At 42.5% G+C, this 17238-nt stretch overlaps 1 protein-coding gene across 2 annotated transcripts in view; it reads left to right on the forward strand.

The window, feature by feature from the left end:
* Positions 1 to 1054: 1054 nt before the first annotated feature.
* The window catches only part of SYNJ2 (synaptojanin 2), a 162245-nt gene continuing 146061 nt past the window's right edge, over positions 1055 to 17238 (forward strand). Inside the window, exon 1 of one of the 2 annotated variants that reach the window (XM_075596992.1) lies at positions 1055 to 2286. In XM_075596992.1, coding sequence (XP_075453107.1) covers positions 2163 to 2286 — 124 coding nt within the window. In that variant the 5' untranslated portion in view covers positions 1055 to 2162. The remainder of the gene's footprint in view (positions 2287 to 17238) is intronic. The other variant, XM_075596993.1, reaches the window with a different exon arrangement.

Genomic DNA, 17238 nt, shown 5'->3' on the forward strand with positions numbered 1-17238 from the left:
CAGATACACCTACACACCCCAATCTCACTTAGGGTGGGGGTAAGAGGGCTACATTGGTATAACCAGACATTAAAAAAACTTATGTTGGGTTTAAAAAAAAGTGACAAAAACACTCCAGTGTACAGTAAATAAAAATACCACTTGTTGGGCATTTGCATGTCTCAGACAGGTCTGCAGCCCTGTCTTTCCCCATTATCACTTGGCAAACGGTGCTTCCACTGCAGCCAGGGATTCTGGGTAATGACATGCAAATGAGTATAGTGTGTCACTCTTTATGTTTTATCCATTTTAACACGCACCCCAAACGAGCTTATGCCTGCAGCTTTTCAGCACAGTCTCGGTTAAAGAAGTGCATCATTGTGCAGACCCAGTTCTGACTGGCATAGGAACACTTTTGTTCTTGAATCCTATGATGGCCTTTTAACTTATGCGGCTTACAATACACAAATACGATGTTTCTAATATTTGATTTTATCTATGTTGACACACAATCAATATTAATAATATAAAAATATCAGATTTATCCTACCTTTTTAAAAATGTAATCGAACCCCAAACTGAAGGGCGACTAGCCCAAGGGAAACCGATAATGAACATCTTATCAGCTCTTACTAGCAGACATGGGGATTTTCTTTTTTCATTTATTAAATAAATCTAAAAATACAGCCGATCATGCTTTGTGCCAATGTGTAATACATTTTAAATGTATTTAAATCCTGCACTGTACCACTAGTTTTTTTTATTATTCCACTTGGACCACTGGGTACAGATGAAGCTTCAGGTTGGGGCGTTATTCTGCTATATTCTGCCTTATCACTGACATTAAATCCTATGGACGATCTGATATATTCTGTGTTTTAACTCTATCCTACGATATGAGTGAGTGCAATGACCCTTGCTACATCTGCACATGAAGGTCTATTATTTCAGTGTTACAGAATAAATGTGTATTTTTTTTTTTTAGTTACTGGTATAATTCTTCAATTCTCATATTTATTCACTAGAGGGAGGCACAGCAGCTTCACCTGCCAGAGCCAGCAAGGAGGAGCCAGGGCAGCAAGTAGGAACAAAGTAAACTCCCTTCAGGCAACAAGGACTGTACTGCAAGTCTTTCCCTGATAAGGAGACAATTTACAAAACAGAGGGGGAGAGACACTGAAACAGGCTCACAGACATGGAATTTATATATAAAGGAAGGGAATCCAGCTGAGAGAGAGGAAGCAGATCTCCTGTGTACAGGAGTTTGCTGAGCACATTTACTTGAGCTGCAGGAATTTCCATTGAGATGTAAGTGTTGGTGATAACAAGAAGAAATATCCTTTTTTGCAAAGTGAAACTGTTTTGGGAAGGAGCACTAAAGGAGGAGAGACTTTCCTATAGAAGAAAAAAAGGAGCTGCCAGTGTCACCTGCGGAGGTTTGGACAGTGCATAAGGACTGGGTGCTGTTAACAAACTGGTTTGCGGTTTTGAACCGGATTATCCGATGCTGTCCACATCCAAGTAAAAGATCCGGATCAGGGGGTGATTTGAACGGTGTGGGTTTGGAGCCAAACTTAAGCACTGCTGTCAGTATTTACACAGAGTGAAAGTCAAGGATCGGGAGGGAGGTGCCTTTGCTATCTTGGAGTCACTGCCACAGGACAAGGGAGACTGCAGAATCCGGATCCAACAGGGGTCTCTTCAATCTAGATGTGGATTGGACCCAGTTGTAGCAGTTTTAGCAGTGTTGTTGCTTACAGTGCAAGAAAATAATATGGACTAAGAGTTAACGTTTAAAATCTGGGTTAGAATTGGACCCAGATCAAGGAAGTGTTGGGTGTTGTCGTTTGCACGCAGTGGAAAAATAATCCGAATTAAGGGAGACACTAACAATCTTGTGCCAGACAGCATTTCATAATATCCGGGTACCAGTTATTCACACTGGATCCTGGATTGGAAGAGGGTCAGGTTCATACACATAATCCGGATCACCAGAAGAGAGAGCGAGTGAGTTAGTCTTGATGTGAAGGTCTGATCTGGCAGAATGAATGTCCTAGGGGGGCTGTGTCACTTTGGATGCTGAGACCCATCACCCTCCTTGTCCTCACTGGCTTGCATCTCTTGGGGAACATGTGCTTGCTATATTAATGCACTGCTGAATCCTGCCCTCTCTGGACACAGCCATGGCTCTGAGAAAAGGGCTTAAGGTGGATGTGAAGCAGGACCCGGCCTGTTACAGTGTGCTGCTGAAGTCCTGCAATAGGGAGGACTGCTTGCTCTTTGAGTCAGGCACAGTTGCTACCCTCAGTAAGTAAACACTAGCAGAGAGGGGAGGTGGGGATACTCACAGGGGACTATGGGAGATATTTACTAAGGAGTGCTATTCAGACCAAGTGAACTCACTGATTTTCTATCTCTCACTGATTTAGAGCCAGTCCCATAGACTTCAATGGAGTGTCTGAAAGAAAAACATAACTTTTAATTAAAATTACATTTTTCATCCCAAATCCCATAGTTTTTTTGGGGGGGTAGTGAGGTTGACTTCTCTGACTATTCCTTAATACACCTTCCCTGATGGAAGACTATGACTGGCCCTAATCAACTAAAAGTGGCAATTTATTAAGCAGTGTTACTATCTTCTGGGTTGGGAGACACCTTCATACACTGAATTCAATGGGCTGTAAATAGTCATACTGTATTTACCAAACCATGTTGGAAGGAGTTTTATGAAGTAGCTCCTCTTATTAATAAATATGGGCCTATATGCCAACTTTTATTTACAAACCTCCGGATTATAGCCTCTTGTTTTGGTGTCAGTTTTATAATTCTGAGTTCAAATGCTTTCCGTTCTTGGATGCGTTTAAACATTCCATTGAGGATTTTGATTTTTAAATCATTTATGGAATGATTATGGATGATATATATATATAGCAAATGGACATATTACTGTATGCTCATTTGCATGTCTTAGACAGGTCTGCAACCCCGCCTTTCACCAGTATCACTCAGCACTTCCACTGCAGCAAGGGATTCTGGGAAATGACATGCAAATGAGCACACAGTGCCACGTTTTGCTTCAAAACCATTAACATGGTTCCCTATAGGCTTAAGCATGCTACATGGTCACAGCTTTGAGCACAGCCAGGGTTAAGATGCATAGCCATGATAGATAGATAGATAGATAGATAGATAGATAGATATCAGAATAAATGAGTACTTCAGTATTAGGTGATACCTTTTTTTATTTGGACGACAAGTAATTTATGTCATAGGACAAGCTTTCGCGAGTTCTCCTCTCTTCCTCGGGTCAGGAAGAGAGGAGAACTCTCAAAGCTTGTCCAATGACATAAATTGTTAGTCCAAATAAAAAAGATAACACCTAATACTGAAGATCTCATTCTGGACTATTGCAACTGGACAAACACAGCAATATTTCCGATATATAATATATATATATATATTATATAGATATAGATATATATATATATATATATATATATATATATATATATCTCAAAAGTTGTTGGTAAACCCCAGTATTATATTTCTCCTAACTCGTGTTGCTACATATTTGCGCTACCTTCTTCACTCATTGACACAAGTGAGGTACACAATCAAAATAGATGCAGAACAACTTTGTACATTGTGGTCTATGTACAACACTCTCTAAGCGAAAAACTGGGGCAAAAGAAAATCTGCACCATGTTTATCAAAAGCAGAAAAGTCCCATTGTATCATCGTACATTGCTAAATGTAGTGCAGCTCCATAATAGACAATCATCTTACAAAGAGCTATTGGTTACCTATTTACACATGCAAAGTATTGGAAGATGTGCGGTTTCCATTGACTATATCTGTTTCCATACCCTGTATCTGCAATGGATTTTAGTTTGTCGGAGATTCTCATTGGTCGAAGGACGTATAAAAAGACGGTGGGCACTGCTTAACCCTTTAGATGCCCCATGACGTAGCTACCACATCATGAGGTCTGGCACTCCTGAGCTTCATCACATAGTGGCTACATGGTGCCCTTTTTTGCTCATTGTCTAGGGGACGTTGCTTTCTGTGCTCTTGTGGTGCGTTGAACACAATCTGGCCATAAGTGGAAAAGAGGAGACTCCTCCACCTTCCACGCTCCTCATCAGTGATGTCGCGATCATATGTTTGCTCCGTGGAACGGTCACCTTATGGCGATGTCCTGGAGGGACCGGGCACTCTGTCTCTGGTCCTCCAGCACTCAATGGGTTAATAGATGTCAGTGGAGCATCACTAAATAACACCACTGCCCGAAACAAATGCAATTCTGGACCATACGGCTGAATATTTGGTTTAACCCTTAGGGCAGAGGTTCTCAACTCCAATCCTCACGACCATCCAACAGGTCATGTCTTCAGGATATCCCTGTTTCAGTACAGGTGGCTCAATCGGTCCCAGCTTCCGCACAGGTGGTTCAGTCAGAGTGCAGTCTTCGACTGAGCCACTGATTGAGCTACCTGTGCCGGAGCTGGGTTATCCTAAAATCCTGACTGGTTAGGAGGTCTTGAGGACTGGAGTTGAGAAGCCCTGCCTTAGGTTGCTTTTAGGCTGAACATCCCAAAGGCCAGCACAGTTAGTGCCCGTACGATATTCAGGGAGCCGCATGGTATTTTCGCTCGTTTGGAGGGGTTTGTGCGATCGGAATGTTAGTGGCGACCCCTTCACTTTCGTCCACGTCACTGGGGACCGGTCACAACCATGCGTTCAATACCCCAAGCAATCATGTGGTCGCAGTCACAGAAACAAAAGGGTTAACTTGGGGGCCATGCCCTTAAGCTGCACTGCAAGTTTCTATAGAAGCATCATATTTAAATAATATCTGTGTTGGGCTTTTTCCTAAAGTATTTTGTTTAAATAAGGAAAATGCAAGTTTAGACATACAGTATCTTCAGACATTGTTACGGGCTTCTTACACGTGTGTCGAATGATTCCAGGGCAGCGTCATATGATGCTTCCTGAGCAAGGCAACGTTGGTTGTTTCTCAAACATTTGATGAAATATGTAATAGTTTCACTATCAGGTGAAAAGAATACCAAGGGATTTTCCAGGCTGCATAAATATAGGGATATCAGGACATACGTATGTGCCTGCCTTCCATTTTGTTTTGTTTTTTCTCTTGCTAATACCACAGATACTGCTCAAACTGCAACACATTTACACCTTGTGAAATCAAACATTTCGCTACAAGCTAACAAGTGGTGTTGAAATCTTTATTTGGGACATAAAGTAGTTAAATTAGGGAAGCATATTGCATAGATTCTGTGAGTAAACGCTAAACAAGCGTGGCTTATTCACTTGATACATTGTAGTCCTGCCCCAGCTGCTTACAGACAGCGACCCCTGTCTGTGTTAAGATCTAGCTGGCCTCTCAGGAGAGAGGCCCCAGTGGACACTGTTTGTTCCTTGGACAAAATCAAAATGAGTCCTACTCAAATTGATACAAGCCATCTCCTAATCCAGTGATTGGTATACAGGATTTAAGTGACTGTTGCTAGCTCTATATATGAGTGTGTTTGTATTCATTAGTAAGCGGTATATAATTTTCGCTTCATTAAAGTATCTACGGGGTATGCGGTTTTTCTTTTTTTTTTTTTATAAATAATTTTTCTGGACCTGGTTGATCCCTTTTAGAAGCTGCTTTGACTCCTGTGATTATCCATTGTCCCTGTGAAAATCCTGCTGGTACTTGTCATATATGTAGATTTATTTTTCACTCACTGGGACTATTTATGGTCTATACACTAAGTTTTTGTTACATATGATTTATAGTATCTAAATTGTAAGTTTATATGCTTAATTATATCACTGTTTTCACGTTTGCACTGACACAGTATTGCATTTGTGTTTATATACTTAGGCTTATACAAGTGAGTGCACACATTAATTAAGTGTATATTTATTTGCGCTGATATTGTTCTTCTCATACACACACACACACACACACACACACACACACACACACACACGTATCTAATTTTCAAAGTCCTTGCACTAAAAGTAAAAGGTCAACATTCATATTTTCAAATAACTAAATCGTGAAACTGTGCTTTTGGAAATAAGGAAAAGTAGTGGTAAGGAGTATCATTTAGTAGCATCCTCCTCTGACCACTACAGTAGTATTATTTTCACATATATGGAGTTCTGCAATGTCCTGATATATCATCAAGGGGCACCATTCAGTGACAATACATTTTCCACAGTTCTTAAAAGGTTAAAAAATAAAAATAAACCCCTATTTCATGTCAGTGTACATGGTGTTGTACACAGTGAGCCTTTTAAACCTGCTGAGTCTCTGCCTTGCAGGGCTCAGGAAAAGTGAGTGATTAGTAGAGTTGAGAATAGCTGGGTTCAGCTTCCCCTCTCGTTCATATTATTTAATAAAAAAAGGAATAACTTAAAACAAAACACAAAAATGAGTAAAAGTACAATAATCTGCAAAGGACTTTCTAACTTTAAGGTGACACTGAGTGATCATTTGCATGTCATTGCCCAGAATCCCTGGCTGCAGTGTGAGAACTGTATGCTAAGAGATAATGGGGGATGGCAGGGTTACAGCCCTGTGAATGTGCTCACAAGTGGTATTTTTATTTGCTGTAATTTAAAGGCCAGACAGCAGGAGATTACAGTAACAGAGGAAAGGGCGTATCTTTGTAATATTGTGGAGGAAAAAACGACTACCTTTTTAATGTAAGAGGAGAATGTGAGAGAGGAGTCGAGTGTGACCCCCTAGGCAGCATGCTTGTGCTACTGGGTGTATGATAGTACTTCCAAAAGTAATGTGGAAGGAGGAAATAGGACCAGATTTGGGAGGAAATATGAGGTGCTCCATTTTTGACATGTTACGTTTATGTCAGCGGAGGGCCATACAGGATGATATTGCAGAGAAACATTTAGAAACTATGGTTTGTACAGCAGGTGTATGGTCATGGGTTGAAAAGTAAATTCAGCATAGAGGTGATATTTGAACCCAAGAGATGTGATTAGGTCACCTACAGAGAGTGTGTAAAGAGAAAAGAGAAAGGGTCCCAGGATAGAGCCCTGGGGTACCCCCACAGAGAGATCAATAGAGGAGGAGGAGGTTTTAGCAAAAGAGACACAAAGTAAGATGGGAGAGGTAAGAGGAGATCCAGGATAGAGCTTTGTTTACGAATACCAAGGGTATGGAGAATGTGAAGGAGAAAAGGGTGGTCCACAGTATCAAATGCTGCAGGGAGGTCGAGTAATATGAGCAGAGTGTAATGACCTTTGTCTTTGGCAGCATGGAGATCATTAGTTATTTTAGTGAGGGCTGTTTTCAGTGGAGTGAGCAGTGCGGAAGCCAGATTGTAGAGGGTCGTGGAGAGAATAGGTGGTGAGAAAATGGAGCAAGTGAGAGAATACAAGACATTCATGGAGTTTAGAGGCAAAAGGCAGGAGGGAGACAGGACGATAGATAGAAAGACAGGTAGGGTCAAGCTTGCTGTTTTTCAGTAATGGTATGACTGTTGCATGTTTAAAGGAGGAGGCAAATATACCAGAGGAGGTGGAGGAGTAAAAATGTGTGTAGGGATTGTAGTAGGAGCAAGAGGTTTTAGCAAATGGGAGGGAATGGGGTCAAGAGGGCAGGTGGTAGAGGGAGAAGAGAAGATCAGCAACGATACATCCTCCTCTGTGACAGCGGAAAAAGAGTTGAGGAAGGCAGGAGGAAAGTTGGAAAAAGGTGTAGGATGGGAGGAGGATTCAGATGGGATGTCCTGCCCTATGGATTCCACCTATTCCATGAAATAGTCAGCAAAGTCCTGAGGTGAGATGGAGGAAGAAAACAGGCCTAAGTAGGGAGTCAGAGAAGTGTCTGCGTGGGTTAGACTTGTGCATGTTGATTAGTGAAGAAAAGTAGGTTTGTTTACCCTGAGAGAGGGCAGAGTTGAAACACGATAGCATAAATTTATAGTGAAGGAAGTCTGCCAGAGTGTGAGATTTCCTCCAGAGGCGTTCAGAGGAACGAGTGCAGGAATGCACCGTGGGTATGTGTGTGGAAATTTAGCCAGGGTCTGGGTTAGAAGGGCGAGAATGGCAGAGAGAAAGTGGGGCATGTAGACCAAGAGGGGAGGATAGGGCAGAGTTGTAGTTCCTGACCAGGTTGTCAGTCTGGAGCAGAGCTAGAAGAGGGAGGGGCGCAAAGTGGAATCAAAAGCTGGTAAGTTAATAGAGCGCAGGTTTCTGCAGAAACGAGGGGTAGATAGAGGTGAAGGGGAGAAGTGAGAGAGAGAACATTAGATGAGTTTATGGTCAGAGAGAGGAAAGAGGGAAATGGAGAAATCAGAGAGAGACAAGTTTGTTGGTATTACAACCTGTTTCTCTAGGATCAATAAGGCTTTTAGATCTGTGAAGCAAGGGTTGATAGAGCAACACTTTTGATGTGGGTGAACCTGGTTCAATCTCTTCTAATTTTGTAAGTCACTTTGGCCCAGATCTACAAGAGGGTGCTAAGATTTAACATGCTTTTATCCCCATTCATATGAATGTAAGCTGAGGCGTGCTAAAGCTTAGCACCCATCTGTGCATCTGGCCTTTTGTCTGCCAAAAATCAAAACGTAAGCTCTTCTGAACAGTTACTGTAAATGTTTTTCTACAGCATTTTCCAAACCGTTGAAAGAAAAACCCTTTTTTTTATTGTATTATGTTTCGGGGTTTTTTCAAACTGTTGTAAGATTTTTTTTTTTTTAGGTTTACAGAAATGAAGGAAAAATATCTATAAGCATGTTTAAAAAAAAACCCAGAGAAATTATACTCTTAAACTGTTAACTACATTGTTTTTATTTTATTTGCAATCTGCTTAAAACAATACTGCATATAATGAAAAATGAAAAGCAACTCTAAAGGTGTACAATGTATCTATCAAATAGAGTAAATAATAGAAACAGTGACACATTTACACTGGAAAGTGTTTTTTTTTTTTTTTTTTTTTTTTAAACCATTACCAATAACAGACCAAATTTCTTGAAATCTGGATGATGCATTTGGAGCTAGTATTTAATAACTGTATCCTTTAAGCACTCATCTCCCCCAACCAGCGGGCGAGACAATAGAATTGTCTTTCTTAAAGCAAAATTAGACTGACACTTTTTTAAAAATATATTTATTTATTTATTGTTTTTAAGTGTCCGGAATATCGTGTGTTAACCCTTTAGTTCCGGGGGAAGTGAAGCGGCCACATGACCGTTCTTGAAAGTGGTCACGTGACCGCGGTGGCCCTTCACTCGGGGAAACGAAAGAGGTGGAGTCCTCTCCCATTTCCCTTCACTGCAGCTCGCGTCTTGCGCTTCATAGGACCGCAGGGCGTGGACTAGGCTTAAAGAAAAAAAAAGCTGTCCTTGGGTATGACGTAGTCACTGCGTCACGGGACCGCTGAAGCGCCAGGTGCCATGATGTAGTAGTGACTACGTCTTGGGGAAGCCAAAGTGTTAGTGGTTGAGCTATAAATAATGTATTTATGTTTTGTAAGCCTGTACAAGATAAAATGTTATTCCAAATTAGCTGCCAAAATGTTACTATATTGGGACAATAGAAAATGTGATGAACTAAAGCACCAATTTCCTTGTTACAAGAGCAACATAGATTAGATTCCAGACCAAGCCCAGGCGACTCTATACAGAAAGAAAAAGAGCGATTGTGAGGGAGATGCAGATCTAAAGATTTTGACAGCATCAACAAAAATCCTGTCCCATATTTTAATAGGAATAGGGGCGTTTGTATCTTTTTTTAATTTTTTTTTACCAACTTTCAATGAGACTAATTTGACAACATTCGTCTAATTAAAAAACTGTTTGTGACTAGGATTACTGGTTATGCGCTTGTTTAACCCAGGCTGTGCCGATAAGCTGTGTAATACGGAAGGCATATGCTTATAGGGCTCCATGTTAAAAAGGATACGGTAAGAATTGACCGTATCAGGCCTTTAACCCTTTGAGAAGCGGTCACGTGATTGCTTCTGACACTGATGACAGAACAAAAGGGGAGGAGTCGCACCCTTCCAATCCCCGTCAGTACAGATCCAATTCACGTCCTGCGCTCCGATGCCCTTGTGAAATGAGCAGGATTTTTGTACGTAACTGCGATGTGAGGGGGTCTCCTGAGTGCCAGACCCCGTGACGTAATAGCTAAGCTGAAGTATACAATCCCTGCATTTACCCACCTAACCCACAAAACAGTATTGTATCAATATATATTTAGTTGTAAAGCATATAAGAAGGACGATGTATGACAGGGTGCTTAGTTTAAAACTAATTAACAGGATATGAATATAAAGGTATCCTACATGAATAAATGAAGCCTGCTCATTGTTTAATAGACAAAAAATAGCAAGCACTGCCAAAATGTTACATAATAGAAACCATGTCGGTTTCATTTTGATTATAATGCAACATTTTACAATACGCTTTATTTTTAGTTTATCTTACAGTGGCCTCTGGTCTTTATTCTAGTGTATGTTTATCACATTATGGGGGATCAGGGGATTACTGCTGGTAGCACCTGAAAGCTTTTTTTTTTTTTCTAGTGAACACCACAATCCTTGGGGAAACTTTGTTTTTTTTTTCTTTTTTACAACAAGACTTGATTTTAAAAAATTGCAATTGACATTCGAAGCAGATGGAAGGTTTTATGTATTTGAATTAAAGCAGCAATACGGGTTAATTAAAAAATATATATATATATATATATATATTTTTATTTTTTTATTAGAGCTTTGAAGCAGGGGGTCTCTGGAGCGTAACGGTGTTTATTTTGGCCGAGAAACTGTGTGCCTAATCTAATGGCAGTTTAAATGTCCCGAATCACGTGGGCCAATACAGGGCCATCTTTACAATATTAGGGGCCCCGGGCAAAGCAGTGCACGGGGCCCTGCCTACACTGTCGCTCCCAGCCTCCCACGCGCTCACTAGCAGCAGCAGGCACCGGAAGTGCTGCACTGCTAGGCTACGAGCGGTTGTGACGTGAGCCGGTGCCGGGCGGCGGAGAGCGAGCGGAGCCAGGGTTCCACTTCCGAGCGGGGGAGAGTGAGCGGAGCCGGGGTTCCACTTCCGAGCGGGGGAGAGTGAGCGGAGCCGGGGTTCCACTTCCGAGCGGGGGAGAGTGAGCGGAGCCGGGGTTCCACTTCCGAGCGGGGGAGAGTGAGCGGAGCCGGGGTTCCACTTCCGAGCGGGGGAGAGTGAGCGGAGCCGGGGTTCCACTTCCGAGCGGGGGAGAGTGAGCAGAGCCGGGGTTCCACTTCCGAGCGGGGGAGAGTGAGCGGAGCCGGGGTTCCACTTCCGAGCAGGGGAGAGTGAGCGGAGCCGGGGTTCCACTTCCGAGCGGGGGAGAGTGAGCGGAGCCGGGGTTCCACTTCCGAGCGGGGGAGAGTGAGCGGAGCCGGGGTTCCACTTCCGAGCGGGGGAGAGTGAGCGGAGCCGGGGTTCCACTTCCGAGCGGGGGAGAGTGAGCGGAGCCGGGGTTCCACTTCCGAGTGGGGGAGAGTGAGCGGTGCCGGGGTTCCACTTCCGGGCGGGGGGAGTGAGCGGAGCCGGGGTGCCGGGCAGGGGGAGAGCGAGCCAGGGTGCTGGACGGGGGGAGAGCATTGGTGGGCCTGCATGGGCCGGGCGCGTGGGGCCCCCTATGCTGTGGGGCATCCGGGCAACTGCCCAGCGTGCCCATACGTTAAGACGGCCCTTGGCCAATAGGAAGAAGTGGTGTCATCCGGTGCAGCTTCCTATTGGCCCACGTGACCTGGGCCTTTAAACTCCGCAGATATACCGGTACCCCCTACGGAGGTAAGTATCTCGGGAAGCAGGGAGTTCCCAGAACTAAAAGTAGCACAGTACAGTAACAGAGACCCCCGGCTTCAAACCTTTGATAATATATATATATTTATTTATTAAGTTAACTGTTTTGCTGCTTGAAGGATTACATGTAGCATGGTGGTTGCCTTTGAATAAACAGCGTGAAACAACAGATCTTTGTTTAGTCCACTAAATGTACTTTAACAATGCAAAATGTTTTTTCTTGGCTTATGAGATTCTGTAGCAGCTTTACCATTATTAGTTCCACAGCTTTACTTTACAATATTGTAAATCATACAGCCTACTGTACCTGCTGTTCTTTAGTATGGTCTCTGACTAAAGAATATCCGCAGACCAGTATTACGGGGTCTCTGAAGCTTGTGTATCCCTAAATCTATGAAGCACTGTCGGGGCATTTCGATCCAGTAACTATATCATGGCCTGCAAAGAATGTACACTTCTACTAACAGTGATGGCTTGTGGGGGCCATGCAGTGATGTGGCAAGAACAGATCTGTAGCAAAAGCAGCAACTTGGGTGTTCTTTGGCCTAATTATACATATTGGTATACGGTGACCCCCACTTCATCTGATCATAGAGGGGGTATTTATTTATTTATAAAATATTTTACCAGGAAGTAATACATTGAGAGTTACCTCTCGTTTTCAAGTATGTCCTAGGCACAGAGTAAAACAAATAGTACATGTTACAAGTACAGTTACATAAATGAACAGGGTATACATTATATACAAGACATTGCGTGCACAGTTAAAGAAAATATATATTATGAGCGCATGAAACAGTTACAGACCAGGTTAAAATGTGAGACAGCCTTAGATTTGAAAGAACTTAAACTGGTGGTGGATGTGAGGGTCTCTGGTAGGTTGTTCCAGTTTTGGGGTGCACGGAAGGAGGAGGAACGTCCGGATACTTTGTTGAGCCTTGGGACCATGAACAGTCTTTTGGAGTCTGATCTCAGGTGATAGGTACTGCATGTGGTAGGGGTGAGGAGCTTGTTCAGGTAGCTGGGTAGCTTGCCCATGAAGAATTTAAAGGCAAGACAGGAAAGGTGAACTTTGCGCCTCGACTCTAGTGTTGACCAATCTAGTTCTTTGAGCATTTCGCAGTGATGTGTGTTGTAGTTGCATTGGAGAACAAAACGACAAATTGAATTGTAGAGGGTGTCAAGTTTGCTAAGGTGGGTTTGAGGAGCCGAGCCATATACTATGTCTCCATAGTCAATAATTGGCATTAGCATCTGCTGTGCGATACGCTTTCTGACCAGGAGACTTAGGGAGGATTTGTTCCTGTAAAGTACCCCTAGTTTGGCATAGGTCTTGGTTGTCAGAGTATCAATGTGTATCCCAAATGTTAAGTGGGAGTCAAACCATAAGCCCAGGTATTTAAAACTAGTGACAGGTGTTAGGGTGGTGTTAGCCTTGGTTCTAATCAGGAGCTCAGTCACTGGAAGCTTCACAAATTTAGTCTTGGTCCCAAATACCATTGTTACAGTTTTGTCAGTGTTTAAAAACAGTTTGTTTTGGGAAATCCAGTTTTCGAGTCTCAAAAAGTCAGACTGAAGTATGTGTTGAAGGTCAGAGAGGCTATGACTGTGTGCATATAGGATTGTGTCATCTGCATACATGTGTATTGAGGCTTCCTTACAAGCTGTGGGAAGATCATTAATGAACACTGAGAAGAGTAGGGGCCCCAGAACAGATATCCAGGGGGTTGGAGTTAGAGCCTGAGATGGCCACATGTTGGGATCTTCCTGATAGGTAGGACTGAAACCAGTTTAAAGCATGTTTCCCTACTCCAGAGCTCTGGAGTTTGTTAAGCAGGATAGCATGATCGACTGTTTCAAAAGCCTTTGCAAAATCTAGGAATACTGCACCAGTGAGTTGTCCCCGTTCCATTCCACACTGGATTTCATTGCAAACTTTTAGCAGGGTAGTTACGGTGGAGTGTTTGGGACGAAAACCAGATTGGAATTGGCTAGGGAAATTTGTCTTGGTATAGAAATCGCTTAATTGGGAGTGGACACATTTTTCCATGACTTTGGATAGAATTGGGAGAAGTGAGATTGGCCTGTAGTTTGAGACAGTGTTTTTGTCCCCACTTTTGAAGATTGGGACAACTCTGGCAGTTTTCCAGGTCTTAGGGATATGGCCTGCAGACAGGATAGAGTTGACTATGGACGCAATTGGTTTGGCAATGGCTGGGGCACCAAGTCGTAGGAACCTAGATTGTAGTAAGTCGAGTCCACATTGGCTGCTTAGTTTTAGTTTGAGGAGCGCTTGTATAATCTCCTCTTCAGATACTGGGCCAAATTGAAAATTGTGGGCAGTGTTGGGAGGGGATGGGACTGTAGGGATACTCCCAGGATGAGATTCATGTTTGGGGTTTGTGCTGCGTTTTGCTAATAAGTTAGTGGCACACCCCACAAAGTAATCATTGAATGCATTTGCGATGTCAGTGGGGTTTGTCAGAGTAATATCCCCCTTAGTGATATTCAAAAGGGATATGTGAAAGGGAGCAAAATGGGGGGGAACTCCCATGATAAAGGGTTTTCCCATTACGTTGGGGGAGGGAGGGGCTGTTCCAGTGACATAACAACCTTTCTTTGCCAGGCACAAGAGTGGCAATAAACCGGGGCAGGCAGCCAAAACAGGTTTTGGGTCTGACTCCCACATCTAATGAATCTGAGACACTCGAGTTAAAGCAGCAGTCCAAGCTGCCATTTTTTACATTTTATACATTTTATTTCCCCCTCCCCCATCAATACAATCCACACATAAGTAATTAGGCAAGTTGCCAATCGAGTTGTTCTCCTGTGATCGATCGACGACGGTTCGGCTTTGAGATTCACTAAATGACTGTCAGTGCAACAGAAGAGGACCAAACAGGCAATGTTCTGAGGGGAGATCATGTGACCAGGCAGACACTAGATACAATTAGTGCACTGCTAGAGAGGGGGCAGGGCTCAAAAAGAGTTGTGTCACAGCTTGTTTCAGAAGAGGAAGGGGATGTGACTTTGTAAATCATTGCTATAGAAACAAAAAATGCTTGTTACATTATAATACATTCAAAATGTCATTCAGAATTGTTTAAAAAAAATGCTACAAGTAGTTTCTCATAGCACAGAACTGATTTATTAAAAAAACACATGTAGGATATTGCTTGAACTGCAGCTTTAATAGAGTAAAAATAAAATTCATGAAGGGCAGATTTGACACAGGTTGTGATATCCTGTAACAGTGTGTACCGAGCCTTGATACTTCACAGGTCTTTTCTTCACGTGTAGTGGTAAACTCATTACAAAATGGCATTAAGAGTTTAATTTAAAAAAATAATAATGTGAATATTATCTAATACTACAGAACAAATTTATTAAAAAAAAAAAAAAAAACACATGTAGGATACAGCTTGGATTGCTCCTTTAATACACAAATACTTGTAGTTTTATACAAACAAAATTAGTCATTTATCCAACTCTCCCGTCTACAAAACAAGGGCAAAACCGATGGAAAAACAATGCACTGGATTTATCAAACCAGAACATTAATTCAGTTTCAATGAGAATGTTTTTCCTTAATAAATCTGCTGCAACTTATGCGCCCCAGTTTTGAAGGTGAGGGGAACTTTAATAAATAACTCCAAAAATTGTGTGTACTGTAGAGACTGGGCAGCACTCAGATTTAGTCAACGAATTCCAGAGTGGCAAGCCCTGCTGCTGATAGTAATAACACGAGAGAGAGAGTGTTTGGTTGTGTAATATCAGTGAGGAACCATGAGTCAGTGTACAAACAAGAGTGGGCAGACACCTCTGCCAATGTCATTTTCACAGGTGTAAACCCATATTGGACCAAAGTGAACAAAATGGCAGTGATAGTTGGAATGGGTTAACTATCTGTGATCTTGTTGTATGTTGACTTGTGATGCTTTTACACAAGGTAATTTTAGACTATTATCATTTGTATGGCGCTAACATATTCCGCAGTGCAGTGTGGGAGGGAGGACAATAACATTGTATGACAAAAGAGTACATACATTTTAAGACAAATTGAGATAGTAGGAAGGAAGTTCCTGCCCAAAAGAGCTTACAATCGAGAAGGAGGGGAGTGGAGACACAAGGAACGTGTGTGTGTGTGTGTGTGTGTGTGTGTGTGTGTGTGTGTGTGTGTGTGTGTGTTTATTAGCAAGTGTTTGGCTATCAACATTATTATTATTATTATTATTATTATTGTTACTATCACTATCATTTATTTGTAAAGCCCTCACATATTCCGTAGCACGGTACAATGGGGGTACAGAGTTGTGTGTTACATAAACAGAATGACATACAAATAAAGACAAGCAAGCACAAACGGAGGGTGGATTCTGGTAGCAACAATGAGTTGTTTTATTTCCAATTAAATGAAAAGCTTGTACTTTCTAGTTGTGAGACCATTATCCTTTATAATGACCTAGTGACGTACCTGGCACATCACTGGTCCTATTGGCGTAGGTGGATTTCCCACAAGGCTAACTAGGCAATAGCCTAGAACGGCATTTTTTTTGGGGGGGGGGGGCAATGTGTGTGTGTGTCCAGAGGAAGTGTTGCCTTCTCCAGAGCGGCCCTCTCCTCCAGCATCGTGTTGTCATGATGACCCCACGTGAAATGACGCCGCAACGGCACTTGATGACGCTTTGTCATGACAACGCGGTGTCACATGCTGCAGTGACGTCATGGCACAGCGATGCTGCAGCAGGAGGGGCCCCCGCTGCCACCATGAGCTTATGGGCGGCAAAAGTTGAAATCCGCCACTGCTTATAAAAATGCTAATTGTCTAGGGTTCTCAACTGCAGTCCTCAAAATCCCCCCAGCAGGTCAGCACAGGTGACTGAGCCACTGATTGAGCCACCTGTGCTGAAGCGGGGATATCCTTAAAACCTAACCTGTTGGGTCACCATTTACCTGACTTCTGTTTGTCACCATTTGCAATCGGGGTCATATGACCGCTGGTGTTCACTGCCATTAATGCACATTGGTTTTATTTGGGGATATATATAGATATAGATATCTATATCAGCCTAATCAAGGCCGTGGGTTTGGGTGAAGTTTATCTCCATTTGTTCCTTATGAAGCGTGCACTCGCCAGTCTATGCTGGAGTTTTATTGATAGGTGTGCCTACTAAGTTTACAACCTGTTTTAGTTTCCTTTGGCAATTCTTTTGCCCTGGTTTTTGAACCAGTTTTGCAGCCGGAAGACTTTAGTAAATTTCCCTCCGGTATGTTGGCAACATCACATGTATTTCTCTAATGTATTTTTACTTCAATAACTCCTTTTTATCTGTCCGACGTCCCAGGCACTCCATCAGTTTAAGAATAATTACATTCATTAAAGTTCTTCCAAAAAAGGTTAGAAACTGAAATGAAATACCCAATA

The sequence above is a fragment of the Ascaphus truei genome, chromosome 4, assembly GCF_040206685.1.
Source record: "Ascaphus truei isolate aAscTru1 chromosome 4, aAscTru1.hap1, whole genome shotgun sequence".
NCBI classification, from domain to species: Eukaryota; Metazoa; Chordata; class Amphibia; order Anura; family Ascaphidae; genus Ascaphus; species Ascaphus truei.